The sequence below is a fragment of the Linepithema humile genome, chromosome 2 (genome assembly GCF_040581485.1).
Source record: "Linepithema humile isolate Giens D197 chromosome 2, Lhum_UNIL_v1.0, whole genome shotgun sequence".
Taxonomy (NCBI): Eukaryota; Metazoa; Arthropoda; class Insecta; order Hymenoptera; family Formicidae; genus Linepithema; species Linepithema humile.
Window position 1 is genome coordinate 13,568,662 of NC_090129.1, and position 22,515 is coordinate 13,591,176.

Below are 22,515 nucleotides of genomic sequence, written 5' to 3' on the forward strand. Positions count from 1 at the left end.
TTTTCAAAAAAAAAGGTAAAGAAAAAGGCGCCAAGTACACGCTCTTGTCACAACCAAAACAAAACAGTATTGTTTTACATTTAAAAAAAATTGCCGTATATATTAAACCTATCAAAAAACCAGTCGTATATATTACCCTTTCAAAAAAAGCTGTCGTACATATTAAAACCTTTCAACAAATAATGCTGTTGTGTATATTAAAACTATAAAAAAATATGATATCAGGAAATGACGCCAAGTGGGATTAAAGAACTATGAAAAAAGTTGTACACTATTTCTATAAAACTCTTCTATAAAACTTTTGTACATAAAGCTGTCGTATATATTAAAAAAAAAATCTAAAAAAATGCTGTCGTACATATATTATTATATTGCATACTATATTTCACCATATTTTACATATACTATACTATATATATTATATATATTATTACATATACTATACGATATATATTATTTATAATATTACATATACTATATATATTATAAAAAATTAAACTAATAAATAAAAAAAATTAAAAAAATATTTAAAAAATAAAAATATTTTAGCAAAAAAAATTTTAAAATATTAAAAAAATTTAATTAAAATAAAAAAATATTTATTAAAAAACGCAAAAAAACTTGGCGTTGCTACAGTAAACTACATGTTAACTTACATGATGTCAACTTATTACATTATGTCAATTAATCGTCAATTGTTATATTATTACTAATTTTTTTGCTTTATAATATTTTGAGGTGTAGCAACGCCAAGTTTTTTTGCGTTTTTTAATAAATATTTTTTTATTTTAATTAAATTTTTTTAATATTTTAAAATTTTTTTTGGTAAAATATTTTTATTTTTTTAATATTTTTTTTATTTTTTTTATTTATGAGTTTAATTTTTTATAATATACATAGTATATGTAATATTATAAATAATATATATCGTATAGTATATGTAATAATATATATAATACATATAGTATAGTATATGTAAAATATGGTGAAATATAGTATGCAATATAATAATATATGTACGACAGCATTTTTTTAGATTTTTTATTTAATATATACGACAGCTTTATGTACAAAAGTTTTATAGAAGAGTTTTATGAAATAGTTTAGTTGATGAGTTTTTAGAAATAGTCTACAACTTTTTTCATAGTTCTTTAATCCCACTTGGCGTCATTTCCTGATATCATATTTTTTTATAGTTTTAATATACACAACAGCATTACTTGTTGAAAGGTTTTAATATGTACGACAGCTTTTTTTGAAAGGGTAATATATACGACTGGTTTTTTGATAGGTTTAATATATACGGCAATTTTTTTTAAATGTAAAACAATACTATTTTGTTTTGGTTGTGACAAGAGCGTGTACTTGGCGCCTTTTTCTTTACCTTTTTTTTGAAAAGGTTATTTTTTGAGATATTATTTCTTTTTTTTAGTAATTTGTTTTGATTGTGACAAGAGCGTGTACTTGGCACCTTTATTTTACCTTTTTTTTAAAAAAAGGTAATTGATAGATATTTTTTTTTTAATGATATATATACGACTGTTTTTTAAAGCTAAAATAATGAAATATCAGTTAGATTTTGCTAAAGACGGCCCATTATCACCCCAGTCGTACTTTCAGTATACAGCATACGACGGTCCTCTTTAATTAATTAAGTTATAGAAATACAAAATTCTATAAGTATCATATTGTTTCTAGGCCATTGTGTTTTTCTAATTGAAGCATCATCAGCTTCAATCCAATCATTTTCTTCTCTATGCAGGGTGTCCCATTTAACTTGAGACAACTAAATATTTCGAAAAATAAGCATTGTACGAAAAAATGTCCCAAATAAACTTTTAATATTATCAAGGGGGACGTCTGGCTGTATAAAAATTAACCCGCCCCCACCGCCCCTTGGGGGTGGGGCGGGTGGCAACTTTGAAATTTTAAATGGGAACCCCCATTTTTTATTACAGATTCGGATTCCTTGGAAAAAAATACGTAAGTTTTGTCCGAGACATTTTTTCGAATCGTGATAGATGGCGCTGTAATCAGTGAAAATTAGTTTTTGCCATTTTCTCTCACCATCGGGGTGCTTTATTTCGGTGAGTCCCCTCGCCTGTCACTATTCAATTACAATAAATGCTCGAAATGATGACTTTCCATTTCGATGCATTTATTAACTCGAGCTTGGAATGCTTGTACACATGTAGAAAGTGTATCTGGCGTTATTTGTGCGCAAGCATATCTAATACGTTCCACCATGTTTTCTCGAGTATTTGGTATTTTTGTATACTCTTTTTCTTTAAGGTAACATAAAATTATTTCAACTTTCAAAATTATTTCAACTTTCTTCTCTAAAGATAAATAATCCATTATTTATTTGCTGAAATAAAGAACGCATCCGTAAAAAAACAAGTAGCTAGCGTACCAAAACTATGAGGCATCTACATATGTAGTAAATTTCTGAAATACTGAAAATACTGAAAAGGAGAAACAAAATAAATGAAAGAAATTAAGTCAGAACAATTCTTCAATAACTGGATTCTTTAAATTTCAAGTCAAGTAAATTTCAGTAATACGTACGCTAGCTACTTGTTTTTTTACGGACGCGTTCTTTATGTCAGCAAATAAATAATGGATTATTTATCTTTAGAGAAGAAAGTTGAAATAATTTTAAAATAATTTTGAAAGTTGAAATAATTTTATGTTACCTTAAAGAAAAAGTGTATACAAAAGTACCAAATACTCGAGAAAACATGGTGGAACGTATTAGATATGCTTGCGCACAAATAACGCCAGATACACTTTCTACATGTGTACAAGCATTCCAAGCTCGAGTTAATAAATGCATCGAAATGGAAAGTCATCATTTCGAGCATTTATTGTAATTGAATAGTGAGAGGCGAGGGGACTCACCGAAATAAAGCACCCCGATGGAGAGAAAATGGCAAAAACTAATTTTCACTGATTACAGCGCCATCTATCACGATTCGAAAAAATGTCTCGGACAAAACTTACGTATTTTTTTCCAAGGAATTCGAATCTGCAATAAAAAATGGAGGTTCCCATTTAAAATTTCAAAGTTGCCACCCGCCCCACCTCCAAGGAGCGGTGGCGGCAGGTTAATTTTTACACAGGCAGACGTCCCCCTTGATAATATTAAAAGTTTATTTGGGACATTTTTTCGTACAATGCTTATTTTTCGAAATATTTAGTTGTCTCAAGTTAAATGGGACACCCTGTATATATTACAACGTTTATAATTATCTATTTCATTTAGTCTCTATTAGGTCCTGACCTATTATCATCTCTTTCAGTTTAATAAATAATTTAATTATAGTTGTTATAAATAGAATTACAAACTCGTATTACATAGTTAAATTAAATTTGCAATTTATAAGTGGCATTCAAAAACGATATTCAAATACATTGAGTACATGAGTTAGATAATTAATTAAATATGTTAGTACGTATTATTCATTTGATTAGTTATTTAAAAACAATATACTACATATAATTATTTTTAACATGTTCACAATTTATACTGACAATAAGAACAATGAAAAATAGAAACTAGCAGATATTACATTATATTACCACGATTTGGCCGTTCTGCACGTGCGCGACGTCTGTAGCCTGCGTATGGGATATATGTATAGGTACAACGCTTGCGCACAACGCACAGAGTCTGCTCTAGAGTGAGAAACAAATATCATCCGCACCGTAATATTTTTCGAAACTCTCAAGCACAATCAGCAATGTAGGAGTATTACATATATTTTACTTCACACATGTATACCGCTGTGTGGTCAGATTTGATACACAAACAGCAGCAGCAGCAGGAATGGAAGGATTACCGCATATATGCGCAAGTCACATTGTACATGTGAGCTCCGCGCTTCGCATGTACATGGCTTGCGCATGCGTTGCCGGCGATACATGCCGATATGTGTACATCTGAGATACTAGCCATCTATCGGCAAGAATTTATAAAGTACATCCCAGACGACTGAAATAATTTTCATAGTTTTCATGACATTTCGACTTTAGACTTTAATATCTTTATTTATACAGCATATAGAGCAAAAACAAGCATACTTTTATTATATATTTTGGGTATGCGCTATCGATTGAGCCTATTTTTAAATCGATCGGCTCAGGCATTACTGAGATCCGATAATCTCGGCTCGTCTCAACTTTCGGTCTCGCGTAAAGAGACACGGTCGGTCTTGCGCTGCGCGTGAACTTGGCGCGAGACACTGCCGTGTCTCTTGATAAGAAGATTTCCATATATTCTGAGAATATTTGCAAAGAATATTCTTATACGGTTCTAAGAATGTTCTGAATGTTATTGGAATATTATTTGTTAAATTCTCAGAATATTCTAATAATATTTCAATGAATATTCTTATAACATTTTATTTCTTTTGTAATTGGAACGTTTGTGTACCAAAATATTCCTTTAACGTTTTACGAACTTTTCTTTGTAAAAATAAACGTTAATTGGCTAACGCATGGCTCATGCGTTATTCCCTAGCATAAGGCTCTAATTTTCTAGTACACGAATATATTGATTTAATGTGTAAGCAACGCGGTACAACGCCGCCGATTGTGTGACACTGCGATCCCTTCCCGCGGTCCTCGCGACCACGCGCGAGTTATGCGCTGCGTCTAGCGTCCTAGACGTAGGAATATCTTTGATTAGAGCCAATCAGGATTAGCTGATGCAATAGGCGATCCTTGAGCGTATCACGGCATGCGTATAAAACATTGCCGTCTGAGTAGTCCTTGTGACAACATGTCCGTCGTGTTTTCGGTAACCATTACCCCGTTATATATATACACAGGTGTTATCAATATTAATAAATATCGTTATATTGTTATTGTGTTTGCACCTCTATACCGTCCTGCCTTTTGATTTTGACAGATCCTCGATAAATATCTTCGAGTGGACGTTTACGTAATTACCGGTATCGCCATTGCTATTTGATAATAGTGTCGATCGTGGATGTACGTGCCGTACCCATCGGTGGTGCATCGTACGTATCGCGTGATTACTTAAAGTACGCTTACAAATGTTAATTTTTTATTATATTTGTTTATTATTATGTCTTAAATAGTATAATATAATATAATATATATATATATATATATATATATATATATATATATTTATATTATGTGTCTCGTTCTCGATGATATTATTGTAGTCATGCTTGTCATGCCTAGTACCACAACGTTTAGCGCTTATAATTTTTTAAACTTGGCGCCTTTCCGCCATTTGGTGTCCCCCTATCCTCATATTGTTTCGTTGTGCCGAGGCATCAAGACGTGTTAGCGATCAAAATTAAGAAGATAACGTTCTTCCAGATATAATAGGATGTCAGAACGCAAAGTTAAAAAGCGAGCGAGATCCCGATCACGGGAAGATCGTCATTCTAAAAGAAAATTCGATCAACTACAACAACATGTGGATAACCTCACAAAAATCGTCGAGAAGTTGGTGAGCGTCCAAAAAGTACAGACTGCACCAACAGTCACAAAAGAAAAAGAGAATTCGTGCAATACTAATATAATGGGTAAGTAAAAACATAAAGTCGCGAAAAAATCTCATCTTTCCACACGAAAGTTGAGAGGTTAAACCCACACGGTTTTACCATAGTCCATACGACTTACATAAGACGTCAATGTGATAAAGTTCAACAAGAACGTTAGTATCACAAATTGCACAATAAGTGCCATGTGTCTTTACATAGAGAATCGTTGTGATAAAGTTTCAATAAGAACGTTAGTATCACAGATTGCACAATAAGTGCCATGCGTCTGTATATAGAGATTCGTTGTGATAAAGTTTCAATAAGAACGTTAAGATCACAAATTGCACAATAAGTGCCCTATTAAAAAATCTTCCTTTCCTTTCTTTTTGTTAGAAAACGAGGAGAATAAAGAAAATAATCCGAACGTGGAGGAAATCGCAGATGTCGCAATCGGAAAGGAAGAGATAACGGAAATGGTTTCTGAACAAGAAAAAGACAGCGCTTTAAAAGTATTGGGAATGGATCCCAAGGATTCCAAATTCAAGCAGGTTAAATACCATCCAGAATTAAAAAATACATGGTTAAAATGGAAGAATGAAGGCCTTCCAGAGAAAAATAAGAAGGAGATTTTGGAATCTTACAATAGAAAAGGCGACTTATATATGGAAGCTCCTCAGTTAAATTTGGAAATAATTCCATTGCTCACAGAGGTTGCAAAAAAGAGGGACCAACATTTTACAGATACCCAAAATTGTGTTGGTACAGCCATAGCCGCCTTAGGTGCTGCAGTCTCCATGTTATTAGATCCTCCAGAAGAAGGATTAGATGAAGACATATTTACCGACTATATAAGCCACGCTGGGCAGATCTTAACAGATGTCTTTCATCAACAATCAATAGCGAGAAAGTCATTCATTACACCACAATTAAACAAGAGTATTAAGCCAGTGGTGGATACAATGTTCTCAGATGATTGGCTTTATGGAGATAATCTCAAGGAAAAAGTCAAGGATGTGAAAGAAATAGAACAAGCTTGTGCAAGCATCAAAGACAAAACGCCACAAAAACACACATTCAGGTTTCGCGAACAGGGAAACTCGAAATACCCACCTGCGGGATACCGGCAGGTGGGTCAACAACCAAGGCGTCGACAAATGAGATTCAAGACAAAACCATTCAAAACCTTCCAGGGTTCGTCCAAAACAACTCAAGCACCAAACCAATCATTGACGAAGAAATAATTCCGGTAAATAAATCAGCAGGGCGTCTTAGTTTTTTCATAGAAAGATGGAAAAGTATTACCTCAGACAGGTATATTCTAAACTGTTTAAAGGGTTATAGAATTCCATTTATAGAAACACCGATTCAGAAATCGGTCCCTAAAGAAAAGACCTTTTCTGCTAAAGAATCGGAAAAAATACAATTAGAAATTAACGAACTCCTTAAAAAAGGCGCGATTGAGAAATGTAAAGATTGTGAGGGACAGTTTCTTTCTTCCTACTTCTTGGTTCCAAAACCTGATGGTACGAATCGTTTCATTTTTAATCTTAAAAAACTAAACAACTTTATTAACCCCCCACACTTTAAATTAGAGGATATTCGATCAGCAATGAGTTTAATATCACAAGGAAGTTTTATGGGCTCTTTAGATCTTAAAGATGCATATTTTCTGGTTCCCATCTACGAGGGTCACAGAAAATTTCTTCGTTTTAAATTCAAAGGAAAAACTTTCCAGTTTTTGTGTTTACCCTTTGGATTATGCACTAGCCCGTACGTTTTTACTAAAATTATGAAATCTGTTGTCAGTAAATTGAGACTACAAGGAATAGTGTTGGTATTATACTTAGATGATTTTTTATTTATTCACAAATCAAAAATTATATGTGAAGAAAATATAAAGAAAGCAATAGATATTCTGAAATACTTAGGATTTATTATAAACTATCAAAAAAGTTCTTTAGTGGCTAATCAAAAATGTAAATATTTAGGATTTATTATTGACTCAGTCAAATTTTCTTTAAATTTGACAGATAGAAAAAAGAATCAGATAATAGAACTGATAAATGAATTTAAAAGCGGAAAAGCATATAAAATTAGAAAATTCGCTAAACTTTTAGGAGTTTTAACATCAACTTGCCCAGCTGTAGCTTACGGATTTATTCATTGCAAAAGATTAGAAAGACAAAAATTCCTAGCCTTAAAATTCAATGGCGAAAATTATGAAGGAAACATCTGGATAAATGAAGCTATGTTAGAAGAGTTACAATGGTGGAAATTAAATGCGATTATTGGAACAAACCCAATCAGAACTCAAGCTTATATGATCGAAATATTTTCTGATTCTTCCTTATCAGGTTGGGGTTGCTACTGTAATGGTTCAAAGGCCTTTGGTTTTTGGAACAAACAAGAGAAGAAAAATCATATTAATTACCTTGAATTATTAGCAGCCTTTTTTGCGGTGAAATGTTTTGCGTCACAGTTATCACAATGTGAGGTGTTACTAAGACTAGATAACACTACCGCTATTGCTTACATTAATAGAGCTGGTGGTGTACAGTATCCACATCTTAGTGAGCTTTCGAGAAAAATTTGGAAATGGTGCGAAGAAAGGAAAATATGGTTAAAGGCATCATATATTCCTTCGGCGGAGAATATAGAAGCTGACAGAGCGTCACGAAATATTAATATAGATTCTGAATGGGAACTTTCTCAGAAAGTTTTCAAACAAATAGAGAAAAAATTCGGTCCTTTTTCAATAGATTTATTTGCATCTAGATTAAATACTAAATGTAAAAAATTTTATTCTAGATTCCCGGATCCAGAAGCGCAATCGATTGACGCCTTTACTGTATCATGGGAAAAAGAGGAAAATTTTTATGCCTTTCCTCCCTTCGCACTCATTCTGAAAACATTAAGAAAAATAATTAATGATAAAGCTATAGGCACTATTGTAGTACCGTTATGGCCCACTCAACCGTGGTACCCCCTTTTTTCATCACTCCTCATTGAGCGCACTATCATATTTAAACCTAATAGTACGCTATTATTATCTCCTTACAGAGACAGGAGCCATCCATTAGGGTCCCACCTTTCATTAATGGCAGGCAGGTTATCAGGTCAGCATTCTTAAGAAAAGGATTAACAGAAGATGCGATAGATGTAATGATCGATTCTATCACAAAAACAACGCTGAGACAATACGAATGTAGCTTAAAACGCTGGTGGGAATTCGCACATTTAGAAAAAATAGACTTATTTAATGCAAAAACGACGGAAATTATCAAATTTCTAAATAATCTTTTCAAGAAAGGTGCAAGTTATAGCACTTTAAATACTACTCGTTCCACAGTTTCCTTAATCTCAATATATGATATTAATAAGGATGGTTTAATTAGTCGGTTCTTAAAAGGAGTATTTAAACAAAGACCATCTATTCCAAAATACGCTACATGGGATATTACTCCGGTACTTAACTACATTGAAAAATTACACCCTCTTAAAGAATTGAATTTAAGGGAAGCTGGGGAAAAGGTGGTAACACTGCTAGCCTTAACAACCGCTCAGAGGCTTCAAACTATATCGCTAATAGATATTGATAATATAGTGAAATCGGATACAGGGTTAAATATTAAAATTACAGAACGAATAAAAACTTCTAGGCCTGGAGCTTTCCAACCAGAATTAATATTACCATTTTTTAAGGAGAAACCAGGTTTATGTGTGGCATCTGCAATTCTAGATTATATAGATTATACTAAAAAGTTAAGAAATAAAAATAACAAAAGGTTATTTATAGCAACAGTGAAACCCTTTGGTGCAATATCATCACAAACTATTGGTCATTGGATTAAAAGACTTTTAGGTAAAGCTGGAGTTGATACCAACCAGTTTACAGCGTATAGTACACGACATGCAGCAGTATCTGCGGCTTACAAGCAAGAAGTAGACATAACAGCTATAAGATGTAGTGCCGGTTGGGCACCAGGTTCACAAACCTTCTTTAAGTTTTATAATAAACCAATTCAGACTCCGAATGACCAATTTGCGCGTGTAATATTAAAAAATAAGAAGAATAATGTTAAAAAGTAAGTTCAATAAAGAAAATAAAGAATTATCACGCAAGCTCTAAAAAACTACAATAATATCATCGAGAACGAGACACATAATATAATTGAATGATCAAACGAGCCCGCCGAAGGCGGGCGATCAAAATTATATGAAGTGTCTTGTTCGAAGATGATAGGTTCTCCCCCCCATAAACATTGATTCCTTACCTTAAATTAAGACCCCAAAAAACATACCCACTATCATCTTCCAGTTACCTCGTGATAATCCATGCTCTTACACAAAACAATATGAGGATAGGGGGACACCAAATGGCGGAAAGGCGCCAAGTTTAAAAAATTATAAGCGCTAAACGTTGTGGTACTAGGCATGACAAGCATGACTACAATAATATCATCGAGAACGAGACACTTCATATAATTTTGATCAAACGAGCCCGCCGAAGGCGGGCTCGTTTGATCATTCAAATATATATATATATATATATATATATATATATATATTAATTATATAATATAAATCTATAATATTTGTATATCTATATATTTTTCTTACATTACCTATATCCTCTCATCAAAATATTCCATGAAAATACGCAGAATATTCTCTGAAAATTTATTTAATATCCAGAGAATGTCCTTATAATATTTACGGAATATAATTTAACTATTATGTGAAGTGAATTAGAATATTCATACAATATTCTATAGCATATTCATAGAACGTTCACAGAACGTGACTTTTTGTCTACTTCTAATGTTCCACTGGAAGTTCACAGGAACACCAATTATAATGTAAGAATATTCTAGAAATATTCAAACATTCTCTAATATTATTCTATGAATAAATGTTTATAGAACGTACTTGTGCTGTCTGGGTACACTGTAAAAAATTACTGACTGACAATTCAGACAAAAGTGTTTGAAGTTTTCTTACAGTCACATTGTCTAAATTTTCGGACAGAATATTGTCTGAATTTCTAGCTACAGTTGTCTGAATTTCTAGCTACAGTTGTCTAAATTTCTAGCTACAGTTGTCTGAATATTTCTGATCTCAATGCCTGAATATTCAAACACTTTTATCAGAATTTAGATGTGGTTTTTTTAAAATACTAACAATATATTTTGGTTTAAAGTATACTCAATGATGCGATGTTTCCTACCGGGCTTCCGACTCCCGAGCCCCACGCAAGCGAGAAGCGCGTACATGTTTTCGCTTGCGTGGCGCTTGGGAGTCGGGAGCCCGGTAGGAAACATCGCATCATTGAGTATACTTTAAACCAAAATATATTGTTAGTATTTTAAAAAAACCACACTTATCCAAACTTGTTTTTCACTGGTATACATATATTTTATTAAAAAACACAAACACCACGTGATCATAAAACTTTTCGGATGTAAGACTGATGACAGAGAACGAGATGTAAGTCGTAGTCGTGGACGTATGGTAAGGCAGAGAAAAACGTAAGTCGCGAAACGTATCTACACAATAACTTTTCACGACTTACGTTTTTCTCCGCCTTATCATACGTCCACGACTACGATTTACATCTCGTTCTCTGCTATCAGCCCAACTAATATTCCGTAATGGATTCCACGACGCGACGTCAGTTGAGACTGCTTCAACTGCATTTGTTACACTGCTACTGCGTCTTCGCTACTGCGCGAACATCCACGCATCGGGTTATAAAACCACAGCATGTCTGAAATTTTAGACAGATGCTGCTTTCAAATATGTTGTCTAATTTTTTGGACACCAATTCTAAATTTTTCGGACAGACGCGCCACTATTCTGACCTTTCAGAGAAACTACTCTGATAATTAAGACAGATTGTCTGAAATTACTTTCAGGCACCCAGATCTGAAAATTTAGACAAAAATGTGTCTGAATTTTTAGGCAATTTTTTACAGTGTAGTGGCACCTCATAGGTAGTGTGGAAGACCACTTCCATAATTAATAATTATTTAACAAAATAAATGATAGACAGATCTTGCAATAGACAGATTGATAGATAGATAGAAAAAAGATAGAATTATTGTGAAAATATTTCACATTAAAGTATTAAAAAACTCATAATTAGTAGGAAAGTTTTGTGACGAAAGTAATCGAAAAATGCGTGAGACTTCATTTCCGAGAAACGAAAAAACGCTTTATTGTCAGCTTATTCGGCTAATTGCGCTGTTAACTGCATGTTGATCGCGACGCATGAGAATTTTTACCTTTTATGACACATTTACAAATACTTCATAAAACGACATATAACATTAATATGAATTTAATACTTAAAGCTTATCTATAAAATGTAATTTTTGAGTTAATTTATAAAATAAAAATTAGTATATATATATATATATATAAATTAATAATATACATTATATATATAAAATGTTCTTTAATATTATAAAAGCTTATTTTTATCGCCATAAACTCTTATTAATAATTTATACTCCTATTATTATACTCCTATATTAATAATTCAAATGTTGATTGTAACGAGATTTTATTTATATCAATATAATATTATTTTTACAAAGCTGTAAATGCAAGCTCGAAAAAACATTTCACGTTGCCATACGCAACAAGCGCGCAACGTTGCTTTTTAACCGGCTTGGTCGAGCGCATACGGACGCGTGACGTCAGTGGTCTCGCTTGTGTGGGTATCCCCTCCACTACGGTACCCATGGTACCAGCGAGCTCGAATTGGCATCACTGTTCACAATCGAACTTTATGTTTTCCTCAATGTCAAGGCCAATCACAGCATTTTCTTTGGCCATCTTACGAAGAGTGTCAGAACTTACATGGCCTAGCCTCTCATGCCAATCTTGCATCGTTTTTACTTCCATCAACAGTGCTTGATTTTGCTTTGTTATCTTGAATATCATCCTGTAATGATTATTATCTCGAATGCCAATCATCCTTACCTGATTATCACCATTGATGATTTTTACTCTTTTTGAGTTTCCTATCTATCTAAAACCGTTATCAGAGCATTTTCGGAATAAGAATAGATTTCGTTTTAACTCCGGTACGTACAGCACATCCTCCAGATGTCCCTTTAATCATTGTTCATTAACAAGTCTCTGGATCATTACTGTACCTTTTCCTTTTACTTCCATTGATACATTCTTGTTTGCTGTTGTAACTCCCGGATGATCATTCATTTCTTTGAATGTAAAGTTCTTTTTATCATTCGTCATATGACAAGATGCGCCAGAGTCTCCTATCCACTCTGTGTTTGAAGACTTCACTCTGAATTCAGTCACTTCTCTCGCTTCGAATACTGTATCATTCTTCAATTTGTTCAGCTTGCTTTCTGCAGCGTTAACTATAAATGCCTCATCATTGCCTTTTTCTTCATTTTTCTTTCTTTCGGAAGGTTGACCTTTAAAATTTTTCTTCGAATTATAATTATGATAATAATTATTTTTCAGCTTAACCAGTTGAGTGGTAATGTATCATATATGTACAAAAAAAGTGCCAAACGTGATGATGTATAATATCATATACATATGTACATTTTTAAATAACTCTAATAATTTTCAACAGATTTGTATAAAATTTGATATCTTAAGGTTTTTTGGGCTGCTGAATTCGAATTTGATGTTAAAATTGCAAAATTCAAAATGGCGGATCCAATATGGCGATTGTTAATTGTTAAAACGACTAAAATATTGGAGTTAGGTAAAATACGTATAAGACTTTGTATGTAGAGCTTTTTATGAACTTCATTTTTTGTTTGACAACTTTTTTCGTACAATGAATACTTTCTAAAATAATTAACAAAAACAGTTTTACTTTTGAACCTTTGAGGGGGGGCTGGGGGCCGGAGGGGGCATTTGCGCTAAAAATCCATTTGGGAATATTATTTACTAGATAAAATAAGTATTTAGGCTGAATATAAGCCAAATCGGAGGTAATAGCTTTTCGGAAGTCCATCCCCCTTTTTTTATCTACCTCCACTTTTGACTGGAAAGTCGTAGTAAATTTTCAAAAATCATTGTTCTCATCTTGAAACGCCCTTTCAAATGAGTCCCCTCTCGACCCATAGTGCCATTTAACATTTTCCACCCCTATTCTGCCCCCCAGTCCCAGGGCGTGGGGGGGGGGGGGAGATCCACACCCATTCCGAACAGTTGCTTTTTCGAAAACTTTGAACCCTTGTTTCACCGTTTTTCGATATTTTAACTTTTGATTCTTACCACTTGTTTAAAGTTAACGCTTTAAAATACATGACTCAAAGATTACCACAATACGCCCCTGCATTCTCCTACCTAGTATTCACCTCGGTAGAGGGCGTTTTCAGTAGTATGCCTTCTTCTTTCGCGACGATCAGTGTGTGGTTTTCGATAAGAGTAAACTCAGTGGTTTTTATACGAAGCAGAAAGTGTGTCTCTGCACTCTGTTTCAGGGATTGACGGACTGACGAGTCCTCTATCAAGAAATATAGTTCGATTCAGGCGAGCACGACTCATATTTCGTAATAAGGGGGCTTCTTTAAGATACAAGCGGACGCCATTTTCTTTTTCTGCACTCGAGCTGCTACGCAGCGGATCTCTGGTGAGGATCACTCGTGCTGTTACACAGCAAAGATCTCTTCCTGCAATCGTGCTGCTACACTGCAAGGCACGTGTGAGCATCTCTCTGGCTGCTACGCAGCAAGGCTCGTGTGAGCATCTCTCTGGCTGCTACGCAGCAAGGCTCTTGTGAGCATATCTCGGGCTGCTACGCAGCAAGACTCTTGTGAGCATCTCTCGGGCTGCTACGCAGAAAAAACTCTAGTGAGAAAAAAAGTGCTTTTACAAAGCTGATTTCTCACTTCTCTCAAAATTGTTCGTCTGAGGATCTGGGTTTATTCTCGTTCTGCAAAAATCAGTTTGCAGAATGGATCCGACAGACATTCATTGATATACAAAGTATAGATGTAATCGTTACACGATTACATCAACTTCTTGGTATCAATTTAAGAGTTTCTCTCTATTCTTTAAGAGTAGATTTGTTTATTTACAGAATAAAATCATTTTTTTTTCTTTTTGTTTGTAAAGACCTTATATAAAGTAAAAGGTTGATTAAAATATTTAACCCTTTAATTAAGTTTTATTTGCAGCTACGATTACTTTAGTTTATTTTCTTTTGGTTTAGTCCTTATATATATATATATACACTCACCCGAAAAAAAAGCGGTACACTGAAAATGTGGGAAAAATTCATCAAATTTCAACTGACGATAACTTCGTAAATAATAAAGATAGAAAGTTCTATAAAATATGGAAATGAAGCTAAAAATCTCTACTTTAAGAATCAATTTATTTCAATGTTGCAAAATAAATTTATTGAAAATGGCGGATGACAAAGCGCGAGCATGCAAAATTGAAAAATAATGGTTCGAGTTTGCGACGGTGCACGGTATAAACAAAAAATTGTAGCTTATTGGGATCAAAAGCGTACGAAAGTACAGAGTCTCCTCTTTAAAATGCTTTTTTATGCATCTCGATACGATGAATTTTCGCCGAGAGATTCGCATTTGAAGAAAAAGGCAGATTCTTACTTCAAATGCGAATCTCTCAGCGAAAAATCATCGTATCGAGATGCATAAAAAAGCATTTTAAAGAGGAGACTCTGTACTTTCGTACGCTTTTGATCCCAATAAGCTACAATTTTTTGTTTATACCGTGCACCGTCGCAAACTCGAACCATTATTTTTCAATCAATTGTTTTGCATCCGAAGGAGATGTCTGCAGATCTTTTGTGATTTCTCCGCCCTGACTTTTTGTTTATGCTCGACCGCATTGCGAGAAGAGTGCTTGATTTCTCTTGATCTTTTTCTTTCGAGACGCGTTACTTATTCGTACGACTTCGTCAAAGTAAACAATAATTAATCTTTTCGCATTGAAATTATTGGTCAATTATGGCGACGATAAGTCCTGAAAAAGCTGCTCAAGTTGTAGCGTTAATTGAAGATGGGAGAAGTCGAAGGTACGTTGCTGAGGCACTTGATTTATCAGTGTCAACCGTGCAACGTGCTTATGCTAGGTACTTGGAGACTAATTCTGTCCAAAGAAGACCTGGTTCGGGACGTCCTCGTTGTACGAATGAAAACGATGACCGATTTATTGTTTTAAATTCATTAAGAAACAGACATCGAACGGCTGTTCAAAATTCGAAACAATTTAAGAGAGATGTCCGCGAATGTAATGTATCCGTTGACACTATTCGAAACAGATTAGCGGAACACGGTCTTTTTCCGCGCATGAGCCAGCAAATGTACCTTCGCTTATGCGTCGCCATCGCGTAACTCGACTCAATTTTGCTGTCGAGCATGCAGGCTGGACATATGCAGAATGGAGTACCGTTCCTTTTAGCGACGAATCTCGTTTTTGTCTGTATTCTTCAGACGGACGAAAACGAGTATACCGTCGCGTTGGAAAACGATTTGCAGACTGTACTGTAAGTGAGAGGCCTAGCTACAATGGTGGCTCTGTAATGGTTTGGGCAGGAATTTCTGCGAATGCTCACACAGATCTCCACTTTTTTGACGCAAACATGAACGCAGATGTATACGTGGAAGACGTACTCGTACCGTACGTTGTTCCGTATGCGCACTTCATCGGAGAAGACTTTTTGTTTATGCAAGACAATGCTCGACCGCACGTTGCGAGAAAAGTGCTTGATTTCTGCGATGAAGTTGGCATAAATCGACTCGAATGGCCAGCAATGAGTCCAGATTTAAATCCCATTGAACACCTATGGGACAATATTAACAGAAAAGTACGAAATCATATACCTGCTCCTCAGTCATTGCCAGAACTTCGAAGAGTTCTTGAAATAGAGTGGAATGACATTACGCAGACTGAAATTAGAACACTAATAAGAAGTATGCCTCGTCGCATGAATGAGATAATACGCGCACGAGGAGGTCATACCCATTATTAATATACGCGCGCGCACACACAATTGTACACGCACCACCGGGAGGGTTTGGAGTCGTAAAATATCGTGGATCTAACGAGCCATGAGGTCCTTATCCCAGTGGTGCACGCGCACACACACGCATGCACGCGCACGCACGCACGCACGCACGCGCACGCACACACACATACACACACACGGACGCACGGACACACGCACGCACACACACACACACACACACATACACACGTGCCAACATGTGCACACGGGATCAGATTTCTGCCACGTCCACGCCGTTGATCCTGGGTAACGCCAAGAGCAGAATTGACACTTATAACCGTAAGGAGAGTTTGGAGTTTTAAAATACCGCGGAGCTGATAACCACAAAATTCTTATTCTTGCAATTCGGTCTGGTTCAAAATTGAATATCTCGGCACGTAATACAGCTAGCAGGATTTTTTAAAAACCATTTTAAAAGTTTGGATGTCTAATGTTCGAAAATTCATAACGCAATAATGTGTGATAACTTTCTCCAAAATGGCGGATGACAAAGCAAAAGCATGCGAAATTGAAAAATAATGGTTCGAGTTTGCGATGGTGCACGGTATAAACAAAAAATTGTAGCTTATTGGGATCAAAAGCGTACGAAAGTACAGAGTCTCCTCTTTAAAATGCTTTTTTATGCATCTCGATACGATGATTTTTCGCTGAGAGATTCGCATTTGAAGTAAGAATCTGCCTTTTTCTTCAAATGCGAATCTCTCGGCGAAAAATCATCGTATCGAGATGCATAAAAAAGCATTTTAAAGAGGAGACTCTGTACTTTCGTACGCTTTTGATCCCAATAAGCTACAATTTTTTGTTTATACCGTGCACCGTCGCAAACTCGAACCATTATTTTTCAATTTTGCATGCTCGCGCTTTGTCATCCGCCATTTTCAATAAATTTATTTTGCAACATTGAAATAAATTGATTCTTAAAGTAGAGATTTTTAGCTTCATTTCCATATTTTATAGAACTTTCTATCTTTATTATTTACGAAGTTATCGTCAGTTGAAATTTGATGAATTTTTCCCACATTTTCAGTGTACCGCTTTTTTTTCGGGTGTGTGTATATATATATATATATATATATATATATATATATATATATAGTTTATTTATCACTATTTTATATAACCATTTGAATAAATATTTACAGTGAAATTTTCAACTGTTTCTGGTCCTTCCTAAACTGCCTATTGCCTATAGCTTAAGATTCTAAATTATTTTGTTTCAATACTCTCTCTATTCTTATCTAACACCACTTTTGGCACAAATCTTTCGGAAAAGTCTACCACTGAACTGGTTAAAGCAATTAATCTTTTTATGTCCATGCTTTTTGCAATAAGAACATACGTTACCGACTTTTTCCTTCTCATTCCGTACATACTTGGTATTTTTATGATGTATATTTTGTTTCTTACGTCCATGTTTCTCTGCTGCCGTCATAGCCACCATGTCTGTTTCTGTTTTATTGATCAATGCTTCTTTGGCAGATAGTTCAGATGTCAAATTTGCAAGTGTCTTCTCATTCTTCGACTTTGATCTCCATGCTGTCAGGAATTTACTATGCTTGTGAGTAAGGAGTCCATTTAAAATTTTGACTATTAACATACTGTAAGAGGCAGAAATTGGTCAGCACGGAGCACCGTCTAAATTGAGAATGGGCCTTAAGATTGCGAACCAGGCTTGAGGACGTATGAATACCGCGAGCGCGGAGACACAGAGTTTTCGCAGATTTTTCGGAGAAGCGCTAAAAGGCAGGAGCGAATTTCCCATTAGGCTGGATAGGCTATAGCCTAGGGCGGCAGATTTTAGGGGGCGGCAAATTTTCAATTTTTGAATTAAAAAAAATTTATTAACACTCGATTTATATTCGAAATACATTTTGATTTTCATCAAAAGAGTCATAATATAAATATGTTCGTGATCATTACTGTTAAAGAGCGTATAAAGTGCTATTTTTTCCGGCGTTTTCGGCGAAATTTATTTTCCGTTTTTCTCCTCCAATTCTCAACCGATTTTGCTAAAATTTTTTTTTTGAGTTTTTTTAATATTAAAAATTTTTTTACGTTCTTTACATTTCTGGCTTTATATGCTCGGGGTAACATTAAATATTATAGAAAAAATGTCAACAAAATCGGTTGAGAATTGGAGAAGAAAAACTGGAAACGCGCGCGCGCGAGAGAAAATGTGCATATGCATGTGAGTTTCATTTGTTTGACGCGTGCTCGAATTCGAAAAACAATAGAAAAACAAAGAATAGGGATAGACGAGATGCTGGCGCATTAATCTACAGAAGGAGCGAGCGACTCGACACTCAATTGTCATTGCAAACAGTGAATAAACAGCGAAGAAATACATTTTTAAGAATCAACCTTTTTTCTGTGCCTTTTTTTCCTCAGTACATTCAATAGCATAAATGTATGGTATTATTGTGCGAATTACGTTCCAATAAATAGTTCCAGAAGTGTTTTAGGTATGTATAATAAATCAGAAAAAATTTAGAACATTTTTTTTAAACTGAAAAAAGTAATTATTTAAAAGTATTTTTTGTGCGATTATTAGAAACTGATATATATTTATAAATTTATACAGATCTATTTTTTAAGTTCAACGATGAGTGACAGAAGAAAACGATTAAACGGTTATCAATTCAGAAAAAATGCTAAAGAAAAAAGGGAGAAAGAAGAAAAAGTATTGAAAAAAACTGCTACACTAGAATCATTTTTTTCAAAATCTAACAATACTAGTGTTGCTTGTGCTAGTACAAGAAATGATAATAGTGAAACAGAAGCAGTTGAACGTGATATTATCATAAATCAGTCCACGACTACAGTTCGCGAAAAAGAAAATGACATAATAATAAAAGACGAAGAAAAAGAGACAACAACGATAAACGAGATCGTGAGTACATGCGATAAAGACCCGGCTAAATGGATATTAAATGAATCAACTGGCGATTATTTTGCTGTCAACAGATTTGTACAAAATAAAGATATTGATTTAAAATTATCGAAGCGAGAATATTCTGATCAAGCACGCTATTTTTCATCGAGTTTATTTCAACGTAAATTATTAAATGGTGAAAAAAGTTTAAGAACGTGGCTCATATATTCTGAAAGTACAAATCGTGTATTTTGTGGACCATGTCGATTATTATATTTGGATAATTATTTTGCAAAAGAAGGTTTCAATGACTGGAAAAATATGATCAAATCTATAGAATGTCACGAAAATTCCAGTTTTCATAAATCATCTATATTAACTTTAAAAATAAGAGGAAACAAAATAGGACAAGCTGATAAAACGTTGATAAAACAGTTAGATGATGAAATATCTTATTGGAGAAAAGTGTTAGAAAGAGTAGTAGCTGTTATAAGGTCACTGGAATTGATCTCACAATTTGACCCTTTTTTGGCCAAACATATTAAAAGATATGGTAATCCAGGTAGTGGGCACACTAATTATTTATCTGCAACGATTTATGAAGAATTAGTTCAGCTAATGGCCAAGAAGACACAAGAGACTATTCTTGCGGAAATTAAAAAAGCGAAATATTATTCTGTGATAGTAGACTCGACCCCCGATATATCACATATTGATCAGTTGTCTTTTATTATAAGATATGTTCAAGAATGTGGTTCACCAGTAGAACGTTTTATTACGTTTCTTCCAAATACAGGACACAAATCACAGGAATTAGCAGAAACCGTCAGTAAAACACTCATTGACTTGGATATTGACATATCTAATTGTAGAGGCCAATCTTATGATAATGCTGCTAATATGTCTGGTGCTTATTCGGGACTTCAGATAAGAATCAAAGAACTAAATCCTTTAGCTGAGTATGTACCATGTGCTGCCCATTCTTTAAATCTTGTAGGAACCTGTGCCGCAAGTTGTTGTACTGAAGCAACAAATTTTTTCGGTGTCCTCCAGGAACTTTTTAATTTTTTCTCGGCATCCACACACCGCACAGTGGGTCAGGATACCAGAAAAACTGGCCAAAAGTCACTTACGGCATTAAAAGAAAAAGTGTATGCCATCATCATTGAGACATGGTAATATACATGTGAGACCATTTTTATGCGTATTAATCAATTATTGTTTCGTTGGTGCAAGTCCGAACTTAGAAATATGAATATCATACCAGTAATAGCGATTACTTCGTTTGTGTTAGTTAACAGTTTAAAATATTTTTATAAGTATTTCTAATGTCTGTATAGAAACATTAAGACAACAGAAGACTTAAAAAGTTAAAAAATATACTCAAATTTTTATAAAATAAGATGCTTAAGAGTCGTGAATTTTTATATTTTTCATGATGTCGACTTCTGTGATTCAATGTTCCAAAATGTTCCGCGGCCAATCGAAACTTTTTTCATGTTATTCAATAATTTATATTGTGCACTTCAAGAAAAATCTGCACATTTTTGCTCGAATTCATACTCTATGGAGAAAATCGCATTTAAAGCCGCGCGCAGTGCTTCACAGCGCGGCGCGGCGCGATCGCTCGTCTTGTATCAGTATAAAAGTGTGTGTGTGTGTGTGGGTAGATGTGAATGCGTGCGTGCGTATGTGTGTCATTCTGGATTAAGAAAAACCTTAAAAGAAAAATAGAAAAATATGAAACTTAAAACTAAAAAGTAGAAATTAGAACAAACCGTTAAAAGCTAATTTAAATACAATAATTATGAGAAACGCTTAATTAATTAATATAGAATACAAAATAAAATTTAAAAAATAAAATACAAACTGGCAATAGCTCTGGAATGGCGATGAAATGCAAAATAACTGCTGTGCTGGAGACGCACATAATTCTAAAGAAAATAGTAGATTTGCAATTGATTGGTGCAAAGGTGGTCATATTATATTAATATAAGATTATAATTTTATTGACAATTATTAAGACTGTTACGTTCTCGCCGTTTTGATTTTGTCGCCCGATGATATTCGTCAGCTGACGAACTGATTGATAATATTGATCGGCATTCTGACAACTGAAGATCTGGTTGCGTAAATAAGATCGGATATTATTTTCATGTCTCTATGACGGACGATACGTTGTTATTGATAAATATTGGCAGTCAGATTTGGGATTGCTATCAAGCTATTCAGACGTATTTGTAACTTTAATAATATTGTGTATCCTAATTTCTATATTCTGCGTTTCGTTTCATAAATTAGTTAAGTGTTTCTCATTTATTATTTATTAAATAGTTTTTAAGGGTTTGATTTAGTTTCCAGTTTATATTTAAAAGAATTTTGATATTAAGATTACGCTTTGCATTAATCGAAACGATGCATTTCACGAAACGTGAAATTCTTAAAGTACTAGAAGAAAATAAAGAACAAGGATTGGATGCAGTCAGAGATTATATTTTCTTAAAACTAAATGTAAATATCACAGATGTCAGTGATGATGCACTGAAACGTTTACGAGTTGCACTAGCCTCTCTAAAAGCAAAAAATAATACAAGATTTAATGCTGCTCATAGAATCAGAAATAGATATGAATCAAACAATTCAGGATGGTTGGATTCCAAATTTGAAATTCCCAATTTACAAACTACTGATCTTAGATTTAAAAATAAGACTACTAATATGGGTCGCCCAACTCTCGCTTTCGATAAAAAATCAAATAGATCCAAAAGACGCGAAGCGGCAGAGATCAGTGTCCAACATGATCATAATGTTAAAAAACTTATAATGGCGGGTCGTCATGCTGCAAGACATTCGGGCGATAATGATTTGCATTATGTTCTAACCAATTTATCGAGTACAGAACAGTCAGAAAAAATGCGAAAGTTAATAACTACAAAAACAAATCAAATCAGAAAAAAAACCCTGAAGAAGCATTAAATTTTATTTTAGACAACAATGTGTCTAAAAAACTGTATATAAACATGCGCTTAGAGACACTTGCATCTGGAGCAGACATATGGCCGTCTTATAACGAAGTCAGAATGGCAAAA

General features: G+C 34.2%; 2 protein-coding genes across 4 annotated transcripts in view; one reads left to right on the forward strand and one right to left on the reverse strand.

The window, feature by feature from the left end:
- LOC105668191 (protein Wnt-11b-1-like) overlaps positions 1 to 22,515 on the reverse strand; it is a 161,421-nt gene that overhangs the window by 72,465 nt on the left and 66,441 nt on the right. The gene's annotated exons all lie outside the window — the stretch shown is intronic.
- LOC136998016 (uncharacterized) lies at positions 5,164 to 8,722 on the forward strand. Of its 2 annotated transcripts, XM_067349813.1 has the most exons (3): positions 5,285 to 5,564; positions 5,916 to 6,768; positions 8,583 to 8,722. In XM_067349813.1, exons 1-2 carry the CDS (start codon positions 5,366 to 5,368, stop codon positions 6,761 to 6,763), a joined length of 1,047 nt encoding a protein of 348 aa, XP_067205914.1. In that variant the 5' UTR covers positions 5,285 to 5,365; the 3' UTR covers positions 6,764 to 6,768; positions 8,583 to 8,722. The 2 variants fall into 2 exon arrangements, with proteins under 2 accessions (XP_067205915.1, XP_067205914.1); XM_067349814.1 differs by lacking the exon at positions 8,583 to 8,722 and having other exon boundaries at positions 5,164 to 5,564; positions 5,916 to 6,931.